We start from the raw sequence: 19,862 nt of genomic DNA on the forward strand, positions 1-19,862 counted from the left end.
GACTGAGGCCATGAACTGAACTAGGCTGCACAGAGAAACACCATAAAACTAGTAAAAGTAAAACTTGCTCAATCAGATCCTTGTTGAATCGAATCAAACAAAAAAACAAACGGCGAGTTGAGCTGTATTTGTTACGCAGGCCAGAGAGAGAGTTGTTTTGCTGTGTCCTTCAGCTTTTTCACAGTAATCTTGTGCAATATGATCTGCTCTAAAAATAAAGCTCATTGAGACAAACTGACAATTTGGAAATTGGAAAAAGAGGCTAATATTTTGTTGACCCACCCATTCACCCTGACCTCCATGTCGAATTCTAGACGCCGGCACTTAATAATATTTCCTCCTTTTCTCCTGTCGTACTCTCTACAGCTAACGGAGAGTTGTGTCACATCAACACATGTCAGTGTGGCGTACTTGCTGAAAATGACTGATGTCTCTCTTGTCTGAAGGGACAGAGATCTGGTGACTGCGGAGGCTATAGCATGTGATTCAGATCATATTTAAAGTGGTCAGTGACACCTCGTGTGTGGAAGAATCTGCTGCCATCATGTTGTTTTTCCATTTATTTCATATTCAGAGTTTTTCCTTTAATTTGTTGCATAACGGTGTTTTTTCTTCCCGGTGAAAATGAAAATGGTTAATGGGATATCCAGAAGGAAGGGGTGGGGGGGTGGGTGCCGTTTTTAGAACAGCATTTTTGCAGTCAAATCTTTTAAATGGAATTTTTCAGTGAAAGAATATCCATTCAACTCCATCGCACTGCGATGAAGGCAGAAAAATCAAGCGATGGATTGCTCCGATTCTGGGTGAGTAAAACCAAAGGCTATAGATATCACCAGATGTGCTATTTGGAAGTGAAGGAGAGAAACAAATTTGTAATTTGACATTTTAAAGAGGCAGAAGTGACTCTTTCCCTCCATTTAGATCTAAGAGCACATTCACATCACATTAAGAGAATCACACAGACTGTTAGCGAGGCCCCTCTGTGCAGTGGCTGTTTCTCTGTAATAATCAGAATATTCTAATGGTGGCTACTTGGGACCCCCAATTACAAATTTAATATTCACCCCACTACCACCTGGAGAACACTTATCAAACTTTCAGCAGGATGAGGATTTTAGAAAACGCTGACCTATATTCAGACGTCTCTGAATGGAGGTAGACGAGAGGGGAGGGTGGAGAGAGAGAGCGAGAAAGACGGTGCGAGAAGGAAAAGGAAGGCAGCGTGAGGACGGGAGGTTATTTGGGGTCAGCTGAATGTGCTGAGGAAGACTGAGCTGACACTCGGCGAGCTGCCTCCACCAACACCATCCAGTTTGCTCTTTTCCCGTGCACGTATTTCAGCTGATACACACATAATGATCCTGAATGTGGGATGTTTGATCGGTAGCCACAGGGCAAAGCTGTTAAAGGCTTGTTTTGTTGGGAAAGTGAATAATAATGGAGAAATATGGAGACATCTCGAGTCTCTTAGGCTGAACAGTTGTGGAGGTTACTGAAAAGTCATCGTCTTTTAGTATATATATGAGTATGCACTGTTCTCGTGAGCTCTCCTGCTTCATTATCTGAGCAAAACACTTTGTAGTGTTTGAACGCTGAAGTTAAGTGAGCCATTTTGGGTCAAGCTCACAGCTCAGTAGGTCTATATATTAAATTGATCATTAATAGTACAAAATCGAACTGTACTTCGACTTTGCCTTGTCTTCGTGTGAGGAAATAAACTATTATGGTACTTTATGAGTTGTATATTATATATATATGTGGTTGTACCCCAACCTCTAGACCAATGTAAACTGGGATTTGCAGATGCATTTGTTCTCTGCTGCACTGATCCTTGTTTAGTCAATGTGCAGAAGCAAAAGTCAATGAAGTTGAGAAGAAGCTGCAGGGTCACGACTCAACCTAAGATGCCACATTCCACACACTTATACAGACCAGATGCAGGAAGAAGCCAAGTACATGCTGTACTGCTACTGTATTGAATATGGATACTGTGGAGCTACTATCTCAAGTGGGATGCAGAGGGCAAGGTGTTGCTTTGAAGCCTCTGCAACAACACAAACATCCAATCGATAGCTGTCACTTAGAAGCAGCTCAAAGTGACTCACTACAAGAGTAACTGCTGATAATGCTGGGCAGCTGCACGCAAACACACACACACACACACACACACACACACACACACAAAGTACATAAAGTACATAAAGATCGTAGACTAGATAAAAAGATGGACATTTTGTTTTGTTTCCTTCCACTGTACCAAACTTTCACTTTGATGTATGTTCATGTTTCTTATAATCTTAGTTTTCGTTGGTTATTTGATGATATTAAGGGCTTGAGGCCTCGTTGTGACAGCTGTCGGTCGGATCAGCAGGATCTCGATACCTCGTCTCCACTCACGCCCCGAGCGCAAGATGGCGGCGTCAAAATCCAAGTGGAAGGAAGAGGAAGTGTCGTTGTGTTGTCCTTCTCTATATAGTCAGTAAGTGACACTCAAACTCACACACAGACAGTCTGTCTCTCTGAGAGGAATAAGGAGAACATAAGCTGCCATAACATATTTCCTGGTCTGGCTCTAACAAGGAGCCTGTCAAGATAAAAGAACCATCTTCAATCAGTTACTACAGGAAGATGCTGTAGTGAGCTCCAACCGCTTCCACTCCACTGTAGCCCCAGTGTGTGTGTGTGTGTGTGTGTGTGTGTGTGTGTGCCCGCGTGCATGAGGCAGGGCGCCCCCTAACATAGTCCCCCCATGGAGGTCTACAACAAATGAAGATGCCACCTCGAGCTGCGCTTCACACAAAAGTCTTCAGTTGGGGGGGTGGAGATAAGGGAGTCATTACAGAGCGTGTATCGACGTATCAATCATACATGCATCATTCATGCATTCACCACCATATTATGCTAATCCTAATTACTTCTGGGGAAATTACCATTCTTTATCTACTAATAGTCGGGATTGTTTGGGGTTTCCTACCCACTATATCCACCACCATTTTCCCAAATATTTTCATTTTTCACATTCTCATATTCAGCGCTAATGATCCCATTTTGCCCCGCATACAATGGAATAATAATGCCCTAAGTATGAATAATGAATCAGTGACAAGTCACGGAGCGTTACAGTGGTGTACGGGGCAAACAGTGTAATTGTTTTTGTCCTTGTGAGTCATCCAGGAGAGTTGTGGAGCTGCGATTGTACATGGGTGATTAATTATTGCGGTTACATGTATGTTAATAATTTGCACTTTGCATGTATAAAAGTAATTATGGTTAATGGAGGAAATAGATGGGCCACTCCATACACAAATATGCACAGCAATGACTGTAATATGGTTCTCATGATTAATGTTATAGTCGCTGTGCTGCATCTTGTTGGCTCTTTTAGTTTGTGCATCACTTTGACCTTGTTCTGCCTTCAAACTGCAAATAAACTGTGTGTGTAGAAATATCTGCATGTGATCTTTATCATACTTTTACATTCGTGAGTGTGCACATACTACATAGTAAAATCCTCAGTCAATTAATACATGTGTTGAATGACAGCAGATTAATAAATGAACAGCATCCGTGAGTAACTGCGGCTGAGCCAGAGCGTCCTCACTGTGGGACTGCATTCCTCTGTCCTCCCCCATTTATCCTGCACCACCAGCAGCTGACCGATGATATATTTTGTGGCTACTCTCCACTAAACCATGCGGTGGTGTGTGTGGGAACGTGTGTGTCTCTGGGCTTGTGTGTATGACCTCCAACTTTCTAGTTTTTACGTGTGTTTGTGCATGAGTGTGTGTGTGTGTGAGTGAGTAAACAGAGAGGGATCATAAATCTATCTTTCAGTTGAAGGATCCCACAGAGAAACATCTGCAATTGATGTATTTTTTTTAATGATGTGGAGTACAGCGTTAGCTTTGGGCAATTGACATCTGACCACATCACTGTCATCAGAGCATTAACACCATGGAAAAGCGACAAGTTGGAAGGAACGTTTTTGTCAGTAATATTCCAGCCTCATCTGCATAGTACTATGTAGATGTGTGTAATACTATACTTCCACTTTTAAGGCCCAACAGTCCCCATCAAGCTGCACTAGATTTCACACTCATAGATATCAGTCCCCAAAATGTGCCAGATTTTTTTCCCCTGGGAAAATAGTGAAAATGTTGGAAAACGCCAAATCTTGCAATGGTAAGGAAATTAAAAATAAATCCCTTGATCTGCTGCACTCGCTTAGAACAAACAGGCAGAGGTGAAAACGTAACCTTCCTGTGTTTCCATGTGCAAACACAAAACAGCTCGAAACCCACTTCATGATTCTGCACACGTTAACTTTAAGACATAATAAAGAGATTTAGGAAAACATGCAGCTCTTTGAACAAACTCAGAAATAAAGCCAACTCATTTACTTGTCCAGTGTCACTGCGCTGGCTGCCTCGCGCTCGGAGACAATACCCATTTGTTGTACAATAACTCTCACCGAGAGCTCTTTTATATTAGACACTGGTGAGGAGATAGTGGTACAGGCAATTAACTTATCAACCCTGCAACATGGATTTATGGCTCAGGCATTCGTCTCGGGCTGGAGCAGCCGGTCCTGCGCTGCTGTATTGTATTTCCTGTCATTTTCTCTCGCAGGTGTAGGCGTGTCCTTGTCAGAGCGCCGCAGTCGGGATCTGCAGGGGGCACGGTGCCAGGGCTCGGGGCCAAGGGGGCCACTGGCAGCTCATTGTGCCGAAGACAAACCGAGCAGGAGGTTAAAAAAACTAAATCCCTCATCCAATATCTGTGCAGCACAAATGATGCACATGGGAAAAAAAATAGACAGGATGAAACTGTTTAACATTCATGTTCTAGCAAACATATCGTCTCTGTAATTCTTCCTAATGAAATGGTGGAAATTTAAATAAAAAAGCTACTCTGTTAATACAGAGGGAGGGATGGCACATGGTCTGTATTTATATGGAGCTTTTCTAGTCCTGATCACCACTCAAAGCACTTTACAGTACAGTTTATTGCCATTCACCCATTCACACACATTCATAAAGTGCATCAATTGGCAGCACTTTGTCTATGAGATCGAACAGCTGACCTTCTGGTTAGAGGATGACCACTCTACCCCCTCAGCCTACAGACTACTACAGTAATGTGAAATTAACATTTTAACAGATCAATATTTAAGTATTTCCACATATGGGGTCATTTACTCTCTTTCCAAGCATTTGTTCCATCATCGTTCTTTTTTCTCTTCATCTTTTTTTTTTTTTTTTTTACTTTGCTCCTTTGTTCCTTAATTAATTCACATCTCTTCACATTCATTAGCTATAGCACAGCACCATATGGCTCCAGCTACATTTCCAGCACTAAATCAAGTATGACAGAGAAGACATTATTTTAAATGTTGTTACAATCCACACTGTGCCGTGAGAAAATTGGTCGCAAGAGTCTGGTTTCAGGGGGAAATAGCTTCCAGTGTTCTCTCTGCATCCTCTGGAGATACAAGATTATCCTCACAGACATTAGTATAAAGTATTGACACATTTAAAAATATATAAAGACATTTTGAAGTGCAGCCATTCGGATCGTAGACTGTATATAAAGATGGACAGCTCCCCAACATCTTGGCTGCATCATAGGTCATATATCCTCCATGTTAGTGGATGGTACATGGGCCAAACTAAAAGGTCAAAGTACACATCAAATAATTTGCACTGATGTTTTTTAAATTGTTTTAAGTATTTCTCATCACAGTGGTGTGTTAAAATGTTCATCTTTATCAAGTTTGGTTTTGATTAGTTATTTGATGAGATATAAACAGGGTGAAATGTCATGATTAACAGCAGAGACTCGGTCGAGCGTGTATCGATGGGACCGCAGATGAAACCGCAGCTCCACCCCCTGGCCAGTACTGTGCCAACTCCGGCTCCAAACGTGCAAGATGGCAGCCGTCATACCTGGGATATTCTAGCTTCATTCCTGGATAGTGGTAGGACGTGGAGACGCGTCGCCAATCTCTATGAACGGTCTTTGACTCAGTTCTGTAAATAGCTTCACCACTCACTTCCTGAACAGCTTCATCAGCTCGCTTGCTTTATGGCGAAACCTCAGCGTGTTTGGTGCAACATGTGAAGAGCACTCTAGAAAGGTTTGAGACCTGAAGGGTGTTAATTACTCGTCAAGAGGTTGTTAAAATGAGACCCATGGCAAAAAAACTGAGTGGCTACAGAGATATTGCAAATAACACACACAGACACACACACACACACACACACACACACACACACACACACAGACACACACACTCCGGTTTGAATGTCAAACAACCTTGAATAGCTGCTCTTTACACAAAGCGTGCAGGTGCAGTCCTTCTGCCACATTTCTCTCGCACTTCACCTATGGAATATCTTAAAATTCCCACCCTCCTGTCATTCCTGCTGTATCTGAAGATTCTTAACTTTAGTATTCAGTGCCATCCTGTGCACCTCCACGTTATCCCCCAATTGAGCGAGAGTTCGTAATAAGCAATCTTATCACGTCAGGTACTAGGCCCGAAAGCACCACCGGTGAGATGAGAGGGCCGGCTAAATATTTGAATAAAGCCGGATCGATGAAAATCAGGCGCCTTTGGAACGGAGAGGAAATCTCTGGGTAAAGACAAACATTAGAATGCGAACAAAGACAAAGTGTCCCATTCCTTTTAAACAACTACGCAGGCCATTTCTTTTTGTCTTACATCTGTAAGTCATTCATGAGGAACGGCCTGACCGCCTACAGCTAGCCTTCCTCTACGTCGCAGTTATGATTTATGCCTTCCTTAACTAATCAAGGGTATGATCATTAGTCAGGGGATGTTCAAGAGGCCGGGGCTTTGTCAGGTCAGTGGAAGGCTCTATCTCTCATCGTGGTTCCCTCTGCCATGCACGGGTTCGGTCTGGGATAAGAGATGAGAGGAGATACGCCCCCTCACCTTCCACTAGTGCCCGCCGAGGCATTTGTCAACAAAAAAGACAAGGAAGGGACACCAGGGTTGTGTTGTGAAATTGACTGAGCCAATTACTAGAGTGGAAAGCCATGATGGTGACAAAAATCTGCATCGCAGATCGCCAAGAGCTTTATTGAAATTTATTACAGGTTTGTTTGTCTTTGTTTGGATCCAGAAAACAGCCAGAACACAATAAGCAACTGAAATCTTGATCTATTTTGATCCGTGAACCAGGATCTCACCTCATCACGACCTCCACCAAACAAAATATAGAGACATACGCCTTTTTACTACACATCACCCCCCCCCCCACATTCTCCTGTCCTCATTTCCTGTCAATCCGTCACTGCAGCTATCAAAGAAGAAACAACATAAAAACGCTTAAATACACACAGAAATACAGACAATGACACTGCATGCTAACACAGCGCAGGAAGTGGGGGTGGTACAAAAGGTCAGAGCTCAAGGAATGCGGCGCTCATGGCCCGGCTGCTTCTATTTACGACAAACTTAGCCAATCAGACGCCTGCTTGGTGAGCGGCCAAGTTGGAACTTACTGAAATGGATATTGAGGCAGGAGGAGGGTGGGGGGGGTGAAGGAGAGAAAAAGGGATTTTTGTGTGTGTGTGTGTGTGTGTGTTTGTGTGTGATTTGGGGGGTGCTAACAAAGGCTGCCGGTGTTATCCAGTGAAGCTCTGCATGCTGAATCTGTACAAATCAATGTGATTATCCCTCAGCTATTGCTAATTAGAATCATTAATACGCAATGCAAGCAGGGAAACGGCACATGCTTTCTCCCCCTCCCTTCCTCCCTCCCTCCCTCCCTCCTTCGGCCGATCTCGCCTCTTTCAGGAATGGCTTTGAGGGAACAGAGGCATTTGGAAAAGGTCTGCTGTTGGCCGCACTTCAGTCGAGATTCTCATCTGCACATAATTCACTTTCAAAGGGCAGAGGGGGGCGGCAAAGAGAATCCTTAATTGCGCCGGCACCGTACGCAACATAGACAAATGTTTATATCTCGGCCTTCTAATGAGAAACCAATAACGGATGAAAAAAAAAAAAAAGACCTTCGCTGCCTTTCTTCCCAACCTCCTCCCCTTCCCCACCCCGCAACACGCAGAGATACATGCACATGACAATGAAAAACAGGACTTTTTGGAGCACGTCACCTCATTCATCAATAGCGCTTATGCTCGAAGTCATGCAACACTCCACTCAGGCACTGATGCAGCAATAAATCTTTTTTTATAGAATGTTACATTGCCTATATTTCTCCATTAGGCCGAGCCTGCGGTATGGACGAGGGATGCTTCAGATTGTAATGGTCAAGCATCTGACAGGCTTTTAAATTGCAGCAGACAGAGGCTGCATGTGTAGCCCAGCGAGTGGAAATTGATTGGCCAAGGAGTTCACCGTGTCCACACTGGAAGAACTGCATGCAAATGTGTTATAAACTCATGTATGTGCTGCTTTGAAGTTAATAATCAAATGTTTGGATGCACGATTTACATTTATAAGGGCGAAAAGAATAAAATGTTTGCATGCTACATTTAGTCACCCGCACAACACAGAGAGGGCAACAGTAATGCTTTCAAGATGCAAGTTTACGTAATGCCCTTGTGAGTTTTCAGCATCCACATACAAAATGAATGGCATGTTAGGACGCAAAAAAAAGAAATGAGCAACAACAAACTGCCGAAAACACAGAGCCACAATCTTCTCATCTCATCTATCTCCCACAATTCAGTGCGGTGGGCCATGGCGCACAGCGCCAGTCAGACCGGTGGATCTCGGCAGGGCCTTATCTCCCAGGGGCGGAGGAGGAAACGGAGGTCCTTTAAAGGGTTGAGGTCATTTCCTCTGCCTCCGGGCACTGGCAGGGAAAATAAAATGTCTCCACTCGGTCAGTCCTGCTTTATTTCAAATGCCGCCACTGCCTTTTAAAGAGGTCCTCGTGGGCACGGAGGGCAAATGAGCAGTTTTGGGCTCTCGCAATCTTTTCCCTGTCTCGCTCCCTCGCCACCGTTCCCAACTCCCCCCCACTCCATCTGTGATGCAAACCCCAAATCTCTGCTGTGTTTCCACAGTTAAATGTGAAAGTGCAGAGACAGATATAAAGATAGACAGGGCCTGTGAGCGAGGGGGAGAAAACAATGGAGACAAAGAGGGGAAGAGAGGCAGAGTGTGGAGGAGCATGAAAGTGTGAGAGGGAGATGAAGAGCTGAATGCCTCCACTCACCAACAGCGCTTGACAGCCCTGAAGCCCTTTCACAACTTCCCGTTCCCATCGCTCTCTGAACTGGGCTAACTCCAAAGCATGTGTGTGTGTGTGTGTGTGTGTGTGTGTGTGTGTTTATCTGCATGCACAGTTTATGTGTCTGTTGTGTGGCAAAAGTATGTGGGTATGTGTGTGTGCGTGTGTGTGTGTGTGTGCCTAGAAAGCCTGTGTATGTGTGTGTCATAGAATAAGGTTGGAGCAAGGGAGTGAGTCAGCACTGTGAAGATAGAGAGGCTCATTGAAAGGCCTGCTTGGTGGAGGAGAGCAGCCAGAACAGGCAGGCACACACGCTGTGATGTTAGGGGAAGGATTGATAGATCTGTTGCATGGCCACTGCTGCTGCTGCTGCAAGAGCCTAACACACCTCCGGCAGATGGATGGGGAGTGTGCGCAGGGGCACGATCACTCTTTGTGTGTGTGAGAGAAAACAGAGAGTGGCCGTTTGTGTTTGAGTGCGTGGGAGAGGTGCATTACATGTTCTTAGCGTGTATTTTTTGTTGTTGAACGTACTTCAGACCTGGCTGTACAACACTTTCTTTTCTACAGAGGGTAAATGTATAGATGGACTTGTGCTAGTGGGGAAACAATGTGTTCATGTCTGTACGTGGGCGCCGTGTGTCGGGTTTATGTTTGTGTTTGCGCTGAAAATGCGTATTTTCCCTGACACCTGACCTGTGAGTACCAAGAGCGTCATAACTGTTTTTCTGCATTCCCACAAAATGCAGGCTTCACTCCCACGCTCCCTATTCTGCAGTACATATTATCAGCCATCCATCTACCTATCGTGCTCTCAGCTTCATTCTTTTTTATAGGCATTACATTGGAACAACAAATAAAAAAACATTTCTTAAAGAAATACATTTATCATGTATGTAGTGATGAATAGTGAAGAGCTATCTAAAGCATCTATAGTCTATATCTCGATGTATGGAAAGGTACATCACTGCAGAAGCTGCATAAACTAGTTCGTAACAAACTGTGGTGGCATATAACTAAACCTGCACAATAATGTTTTAGTATCTGTAGAGTATATGGAATCTTACAGCTTTTCATAAGGCTGCTGCCAAGAAACATATCCAGCAGAGCCAGTTGTGCTGAAGCTGCATCACACAACAACACATATTGTGTATGGGATCTAAAAGGAAGAACCCGAGGAGGCAAAGGATTTTTTATTTTTTGCCAGGATCACTTTTTCCTATTTTGTTTTAACTGTGGAAAAAGTTTTTCTTTCACTTGCACTGAGAGGCAAGTGCACAAACTTTTTTGTAAAGATTTTATTAATTTTAATCAGTGAAGGTCGTCTTTAAGGAGACAGGTGAGGTTGGCAAAATAGAGTATGTCATTGTGGGTCTGACAGAGGAAATCAATCCAGGAGACTGGACTTCAAACTGTCCTTTTTTTAAAATAGTGAATTTATATTGGACATAAAGTTTTTCCATCAGAAAGACAGTAAAATAAAAAAAACACTGTAGGTCTAGATATTTTCTTTTAAAGCCCAAATTAAATCAGCACATCTGTAGAAGTAATCTTCATTGTACATAATTATATATTTTCTATCTATTACTGATGGAATGGCAAATGCAAATATTTTCATGAAACTAATTATTATCTATAAATTGTGTTCTTTATCAGGCACCTTGCTGAGTGTGTTTTTTGAAATGACGTGAAATTACCTGTGGTTTTTCAACTTTTCAACTGAAAAACCTCTGCCTGAAATCTACAGTAAATCAAAAAGGTATATGACCAATCCAAAAAAAGGATAAACTGACCCAATAGATTGTGATAGTGAATTATTAGTGTGCATATGTTGTTGGACAATATAAATCCAACAAGATACGTCTGCCTCTTTGTTTTCCACTGTCGATCTTTCGCCCCAGCTACCTCCCTCTCAGAGATGACCGGTCCTGACCTCTTCTCTCACCCATTTTTCTCACGTTGTTTTGGCAGCGCGCTCAGCGTGCAGAACTAAACACAAATAACACCAAGGGGAGGAGAGGGAGCGAGGATACGGAGGAGAGGGATGCTCGCTGTGTGTGATGGCGGGACAGGAGTGATAAGCCGCTTCTCTGACATTTAAACAAGTGTCAGGGTCGAGGGGTCACATGACTGGAAACAATGCGTGACTAGATCGGGGCGATGTGCCGATTCGGCTTTGTTGCAGACGCAGGCCGGCCCATCAGGCTTCATAACACCTGCTTGTCTCATTCATGCTTTGATACCTTCTCACCTTTCTGGAGATTTAGTTTAGATTTTTTGTGTGTGTGTAGTCGTTTAAAAATGAGAGAATTGTAATTTTCTCCTCACACTGTTCCCTCCTGTGTGCCCACCTCCCACTCTTCCACTGGGCATAGAGCAGGACCATCCTTTCCACTCATTGATACATCTGCTTATATTCGCTTCTTGGCATTTCAGCGGCGCTGCATTCCAGGAGGGTGACTTATGGGAAACATTGTCTCCCACACAACACGGGGCTGAGCTACACTGATATTCTTGCGCTGTGCATAACTCAGGTCAGCTGGACACTGAGAGGGATGAACTGCGATAGAGTCCATTTCTTTTATTTCGTCACAGAAGCTGGAGGAGGTCTGCCTCCTGCGCGACCTCCCTCGGCGCTGCCTTTCTCCTCTTTAATCCACCCTCTGCTGTTTCCTGTGACCTGTGGAGACATCCTTCCCACTAACATGCATCCACTCTTGTCTTTAATAGCCCATAGGACTCACAAAAAATGGACCTGTCAGGATAATCAGCTTTTTTTTTGATCCTCTATAAAAGGCAGAGGTTCTTTTCCGCAGCATTTTGACCCAGAGAAAACCTGGCAGGATAAACTCAGGCGTGGAGTGGGGTTAGAAAGGCGGCTTCACCTTGAAAGGCCACACTTCAGAGTCCGGGAAACCACAAAAAGCAATTAAAAGTATTGATGGAACTTCAATAGCTCTTAAACAGTGCTGCCAGACACCTCGGGGCAAGTAGCACACTAATCTTTTCTTTCCCTCATCTCTCTATCGCTCCATTCTCTCCCCTCGCTCTCCCTCTTTCACTCACTCTTCGCTGGAGACAAAGTTGGTCTCGATTATTTCTTAACAAAACGAAAAAATATTCACAGGCATGACACACAGGTGGCTGAAGTGAAAACAGAGCAAAGACACCGGGAACTTGAGTGTGACAATGACGGTAATTAAAGTTTATCTAATCCAAACTAGCTTATTAGCCCACTAATTGGTTGTGTATGTTCAAGCATGTAAATGTGTGTAGTGTGTGTGCTGGAGAAACAATTTCAAAAAAGCCACTAATGTCACTGCTGCATGTGCGCACCATTTACTGTGCACACTACACTAATGGACCCTCTTACAGAGACGCACTTTGCAGAAGATCGTGTTCCATATGACAAAAGAGGAAATCGAAGAGGAGCGAGGGAGGGGCTGAAAGAGAGGCTGCTAAACCTCTGAAGCACGAGCAGGATGTTTATCTGAAGCCCTCCTGCAGTCTTCACTCGCTAAATCACTGATTTACGGCCGAAAGCTTCCTTAACTGTGTAAAAGGACTCGTACTCTTGTTCCCGTGATGAGACACAGTCTAAAGGGTGATAGCTGCCGCACTAAAACACGGTAGGTGTACAAGACAGACAAAGTCATTTACCTTTGCACTGGTTGGTGTTCTTGTCCAGAATGGCCTTGGTTGACACTATTTTTCCATACCTGTAAAGAAAAAGAGAAATGGAATTCAGTGTTTTTGACTCTTCAGGACCTTCGACACTCAGATTACCATCCTGCGGTTAAAGCAGATGTTTTAGTTTCCCTACTTTCCTCCATTTTGTTGCAGCTGCAATTTGCAAAGTAGCACAAATGTCAAAAGCCATCGGGAGAGAGAAATCACTCGAGGTTAATAATGTTACGTGTGTGGCTGACTTCTCAATGAATGTGCAGCCCCCTGACATTTGAGAGGGTCACTGAACATTTTCATAAGGTCTAATAGCACACATGAACAGTGGAGCGTCTTCAAAGTTCACTGCAACATATTCAATTGTGATTCATTCCTTTCGCATCTAAAAAGTACAAAATGAGCAGAAAACAGTTTTTCGCTTGAGAGTACAAACGTAAAGTGACATAACGTGTTGAACTTAAGAGGTGCCGGTAGGTGGACTGTTGAACCTTCGCCCACAGCCGAGTCAGTTGTTCCCCCTGTTCCATTATTAATGCAAAGTTATGCGTAAAACATGTTGGAACCAGCTTTATTCTGAGAATGATACCACTCCTCTCATCAAACATTTTTCCAAAGAGACAAACAATTGCATCCACCTGATGAAGACACCCTACCCATTCACCCTACATTTGCATTATGCGTACCTAGCTGTGACTCTGACAGACCCTGGTGAAGCGAGATTGGACGCCAACATTTCCTACATGGTCGGGAAAGGCGTGAAAGCCAAGTGTTCCAGAAGAGGAGCTTCAGCAAAGGGTTATGAGGAAAGTGATGTATTTTCTGAACATTAGCACAAAAACCTAAGAGCCCAAATTGAAATTATGAACCCTGATATAAACAAAATGTGTTATTGACCCACTATCTGCTTTTCTCAGCTAAAACAGCAACACGTTGCATTGTGTGCAGGATGAGCAGCACTGTGAGTACAGTATGTATCAATGTGTGTGTGTGTGTGTGTGTGTGTGTGTGTGTGTGTGTCAATCTGCATGTGTGGATATAATATAATGTGTATATTTGTTTATGTGCGTGTGCAGCTTCACTTTTCCTTGTACAATTCCATTTGTGTGGGTGGTGTGTACAAGCTTGTATATAAAAACATAAGTGAGAACAATTCCCTGTGTGTTTAACGCACTTTGCAATGACTGAGCATAGAAGCATTTGGCACGTGCGTACACACAAACACGCACACATTCATTCATTCTGTGGGGAAGAAGCAGTGGTGCATCCTGGCCCATATTTCACCAGCAGGGGATAATTGTGCCATTTCTCAACGAGTGGCAGAGACTCTATTTACTGCATGCTGCGGTGGGGTGGGTGGTGGATATGAACTGATGAGAACCGAGAGGAAAACTACCAGCTCACAAACACAGATACTGAATGAGTATAAGCACACACACACACACACACACACACACACACGCACACAGACACACCCTCACAGCATGTATATTCACACACATGCGCTTACCCTAAAAAACTATGAACACAAAGGCAGCACTCACCAATCAGTGGATCGTCTCTCCTCTGCAGATAAACAGGCCATTTTAGCTAAAGAGATCCATCATCTAATGCAACAGAACAGGGCGGATGTGCAATGTTTGATCACACTGACACACTCCAGTGTAAGTACACAAGATGAGCAGTGGGTTTCATTTGATTATAGAACATGCAGCACGGGGGGAAGAAACTGCAGTATCTCAAACTGTAGAGGACCAAGTACAGATTGTAAGATGTATTATGGCTGATGTGATTTTTATATTACTTTAAAGATTTAAATGCAACCAAGACACCATGTATTGATTAAAAAGTTAGAAGGGAATTAGCACTAAGTGATATTGACAAAATCAAATTGTTATAATTTGAAATAAATGCCGATATCGATATAAAAATAAGAAACACTGAAAATCAGTAGTAATTTGAATATTTGACGATGAAACATTAATTTCTTCCTTTTTAAATCATATCGCTTAAACATGAGATTCATGCCAGTTTACTGAAACTAAAATCCCAGATGACATTGAATCATATTTTCATATTTTCTATTTATTGATTGAATACGTTCTACTGTATATACAAGCCACTGAGCTGGCTCGTGTGTTACCTGTCCATTTATTTGCACGCAGGTTCCTGCCCTGCTTCAGAGCTTAAGGGGGAAAAAAAGAAAAAAAACTCTATACTTTCAGTCTGGGAAGCAGTTGAGAGAGTTAAGAAGCTCAGCGCTTTTGGCACAAATTGGGGGAAAGTTCTCATTAAAAACTTTGTTTGGACTGTGAGGAAGCGGGAGACAGTAGCTTCCCGATGCCAACTCATCCCCGCTCGCCTCATAACATGTTAAAGATGGCTCATCAACGCGTGCCATCCACCATCCAAAAAAACGCCACATACACACTGCAGGGAGATGAAAGGACGAGGTGAAAGGAGGCGGCTTCTCGGGGCCGTAATGGAGACATATTGGAGGTGGATGGAGGATGTGATCGGAATCTTCATGTTTGTGGCGTGTGTGTGTGTGCGTGTGTGTGTCTGTGGACGACCCTGCTGGCGGCTGCTTCGCCTCTCTGCCAGCCAGGCCTGGGGAGGCTTTGATGTGACAGAGGCAGCGCCTGTGAAGCGCAGGTTTAACACTGTGATGCTGTGGCCCTGGATGCAGAGCCTGTCTCCACTAATCCTATTTCAATCACTCTCGCTGCCTCTTATCTCTGACTGGCCCTCGGCCCTCTGCCCCCCCCCCCCACAAATCTTCTCCTCTCTCTTGCACTCCCTCTCTCTCTCCCTCCTCCTCTCTTAATGTCTCCCTACCGTCCTTTACAATCCCCCCTATTTCCCATACTGTATCCTTCTCTCTTCTCCTTCCGTCTCTGGCTTCCTCCCCTCTCCTAATAGGAATCCCGTGGCAATCATTCTGATGCAACGTCGGATCAACCCGCAGAAAAGAAGACGCTAGAAATGAAACAGCTTATAAAAAATGGAGGCTTCATGAGCTATTTGAAGATGATGAAAATGTACAAATTGTGGTGATGTAAAACATGTCATTCATTTGACAGCTGTCCAGACAGTGAGATGCAATGAAACTGAAGCTCAGCCGAGAGCTCAGCTACGTTTCTGAGAGGGCGGCCAGATGTGCACGGTGACACCCCCGCACTGCTTTTCTTTACCCCACCCCGTCCACTCGCTGGATGAAATGATCCAGACGTATTCCCTTTCTGTCATCAGAGCTGGGAAAGTGAAGTGGCCCTTCAGCGTGAGAGAGAGGAAGAGCTGATCAGAACCACCACACGTCACTGTATAGTGGAAGTGCAGCACAGACAGAGGACGGACAGACCACCCAAGTGTTGTTCTCAGACGCTGGGCTTTCAAAAGATCTGGGAGTGTGTGAGCTGGAATGGTGCATTTAAACGATATGAGAACCAACTTCTATGAACTGAAGGAGATATGCCTCCACCAAAAAAAAGTTCAGACTCGGTTAGCACATATCTCAGGAACAGCGACACATACAATTTCAGTTTCACAGGTTTCTCAAATAACCAGATCAACAGGTAAATGTCATGAAGATCTGTGATGGTGTGACTCAAGTGTGTGATGATGTGACACAAAATAACCCACATGCTACTTGAGAAAACTGGTGCAGGAAGGGTAAGGCTTTACTGAGCTGACTTGCGTAAAGCAAAGAACTCTGGTTCCGCAGCACCGTCGGGCCACCTGTGCAGGGGGATGGGACAGGTGCAGAATGGAGAACAGTGACTTCAATGTGCCACCTCTTGCAGGTCTTTTACGCAAAAAAAAGAATTAGCGGAGTGTATATACTGCTGCTGAGAAAAGAAAATGAGCTCTACTGAGATTTCTACTCATGCAGGTGCACAAGACACCCATCATCCAGATTTACTACCTGCTCTGTGCAGCACAATTTACCCAGAAGGCTTTTGTTATCTTTAGAAGTACAATGTTACATGAAAAAAGGTACAACAGTTATAATGGTGCTTTTGTTAGCAGCACAGACATACATTGAAATGTATTATTTCTACAAATTAGTTCAGTTACAATTTTTCCACCAATTTTCAACCAACAAACAACTGTACAAGTTATTTTCTGATTTAACAGAAGGTTCTTGGGATGAGTCACTAACATTAGCTCCTAAGCATTTGTGAACTGGGTAAAGGCATTTTCTTTTTTTGTTAATTATCCTTGATTATCCAGTGTTTTGTTTACGTCAATAATCACAAATTGCCCACATAGTGAAAATCCCACCAGGTGACCTGCGTAAAGCTATTGCACTATTTCTATAATGTTTTACTCTGAACAGTTCAACTTCAAAATTTCTGATCTCAAGTTCAGGTCATCAACAATTTCACTGATCACGATTTAAAAATCTGTTTTTTTCTGAAAGTCTTATATGATCAGAAGCAGCCCGCCGGTGCAGTTTGTACGGTAAAGAATTAAAAAGAGAGGCTGACGCTTTAACAGAGAGATTCCCTGGGGAAAGAGAGTTGTGACAGAAGAAAGTGGAAAGGAAAAATTGAAGGATGGGAACACAAGCTTCACAAACAGGAATCGTTTTTACAGAGGTAAAATAAGAAGGCTGGTGGCTAAAAATAAGAAACCCGATGAAAACTGTTCAAAAAAGTAAAGAAGAATCTTAAATAGACACAGAAAAGACAGAGAAAGACAGGGGACATGGAAAGAAGTATGAATACAATAGCATATATAGTGATAAAGTGAAAGAAAATTAGTAGAGGAGGAAAACTTTCCACCTAGCACCAGTGATTTTCCATAACCTCTGAGCCTCTATACTGGTAGTTTGGTAGTAATGGTGAAGTCAGTGCCTCCATGGACATCATTAATATTATCATTTTAACAGAGCTCTTCCAGTTTATTATAGCTTTATGATAGTGGAGTCGAAATTCTGAAAGAAGTCATGTTTAAATATTAATATGCAAATAAAAACCACAATGTATCAAAAAACAAAAACTGGATTTGGCTTCTGCACATTATCGTTTTCTTGGCAGAATTGTGTTTTTAAAGGTGCAGGTATTCCCCTGTGTTTTGTTGGCAGGTTTGTGGTAAGATAGCAAATTTCGCCTTCAAACCTTTAATGTGTAAATTCGGGAAACATCTTGGAACAGAGAGGTAATCCTGCCTTAAGTGTTTTTTTCTTCTTTTTTTCTGATGCAGCTTCTGTAGTTTTTTTGACACATGATTTCAAAGTTGGGCCTTTGGTTGAAAACAACAGCATGCTGAAATATGTAAATAATAAGAAATATGCTAATAGAAATACTGGGGAAATTCCACAGGATGATGATCCCAAATCTCTTTTCAACAATGGCAATACGCACAGAATATACAACTGCGGACTCAAGCGGTGTGTTCCAAATAGTGAGTCATCAACCAACGTGCCAACACAGTTCAAAATAAAATAGGCGCATGCCAATGACTCATCTGTGGTATGAAGCCGGCAGTAAACAGCGCTCGAAACAAAAGTAAACTTGGTGCTTTCTCAAAGGCTGTTGAACTGTTTTCAAATGCAGGAATGTGATGGTGTGCCAACATATCTACTGGAACTCGAGGTCTGTTCTTCCTCCTAAATAAACATGATTTTACTGAGCTGTGGGCACCGAGGAAAAACATCTTTGGAGATCAAGACAATGTATTAAGAAAGGTTAGAGGTGCTGGGGGGTATATCTTTTTACCTCTGGACAAAAGCAGGAAAGCTGCCACCTAGTGTTTTCAGTCTTTATCCAATTCTAAACCAAACAGCTGCTGAATAAACTTCCACCCAGTTTTGAGAGTGGTACTGACCCCCTCATCTATCTCTTGGTCAGAAGACAAATAAGTGTGTTTCTCTATCCCACACTCAGCTCTTAGGGATCTAAGTGGGTGCTGCTGTGTCCTGGAGAAGATATGGAGGTGTGTATCTTTATTGGCCCTGACACCCATCTGGGCTCTACCCAGCAGACTGAGGATGAACAGGTAGAGAAAGACGAGAGGATAAAACTGTTCTGTGACAGCAACAGGAAAGACGTTCAGACAACATGAACCAAAAGTGCTTCAGTGTGAGCATGGGAAAGGAAAGAACACGCTGGTTAACCAAGATCAGGCATCAAGAGAAGGTACAAGCAACAATCACTGACAGTGGGAAGCATTGGTTTGTTGTTGTGAGTGTAGCCATTTACAGTCTCTTGCTTTCTCAAGCACAAATACTGGTCATCGTCAGAGTCAGCCTCGCACAATAGCCTCTGTTTGTTGGGACGGGTCAAAGCTGCCAAACCCACATGCCACGCGCTGCTGTCTGACACGCACAAATGACCACATCTCATCTGTGCCGGTGCTGCTTTTTGCTTTCTGATCCAATTGAAAGGGAAAGTCATTGGAGGGAAATAGTTATGGGGTTAAAGTCAGAGACTCCAGAGTTGTCAGGTTTTGTGACTTGTGTCAATCAGTCTTCTTGGACCAGAGTCTCTGCTGCCTCTGCTGTTGGAGCTTAGAAACTGTCCTCCACTGTCCAGCTGAGGTCAGATGAAATGTGATATTTTATGCCGACGACTACAGTATTTGCTGTGATTATTATGTGATATGCCACTGCGTCTTGGAAATAAGCTAATGTCAAATGCAGCGAAGTATCACGTGAATGTAACAGTTTTTAAAGGGCTGTGTAATTTGTATTAATTCGATATTAAAAAGGTTAAGGTCAAGAAAATCATAGTTACAGCAATGACAGTTAACATCGTCGACTTTGGTGCAGAAGTGGAAGAGACTCCGGACTCTAAATAGGCAAACTGTCTCTCTGTCATGTATACAGTAATTAGGGGGATAAATAATTCAAACAAACCAGCCTTAGGCGGAATCAGCTTCTCCGCTCGACCTCTGCTCTGAAATCAATGTTTTGGGGAGTTGCGTTCGAGTTCGTTTGGCCTGGCTAGT

At 43.3% G+C, this 19,862-nt stretch overlaps 1 protein-coding gene across 2 annotated transcripts in view; it reads right to left on the reverse strand.

Annotated features, from left to right (window-relative positions):
* rbms3 (RNA binding motif, single stranded interacting protein) overlaps window positions 1-19,862 on the reverse strand; it is a 239,469-nt gene that overhangs the window by 110,541 nt on the left and 109,066 nt on the right. For both annotated transcript variants that reach the window (XM_069516825.1, XM_069516826.1), the window contains one exon: window positions 12,888-12,946. In XM_069516825.1, the coding sequence (XP_069372926.1) occupies window positions 12,888-12,946 (59 nt within the window). The remainder of the gene's footprint in view (window positions 1-12,887; window positions 12,947-19,862) is intronic.

This window comes from Paralichthys olivaceus, chromosome 20, assembly GCF_024713975.1.
Source record: "Paralichthys olivaceus isolate ysfri-2021 chromosome 20, ASM2471397v2, whole genome shotgun sequence".
NCBI lineage: Eukaryota > Metazoa > Chordata > Actinopteri > Pleuronectiformes > Paralichthyidae > Paralichthys > Paralichthys olivaceus.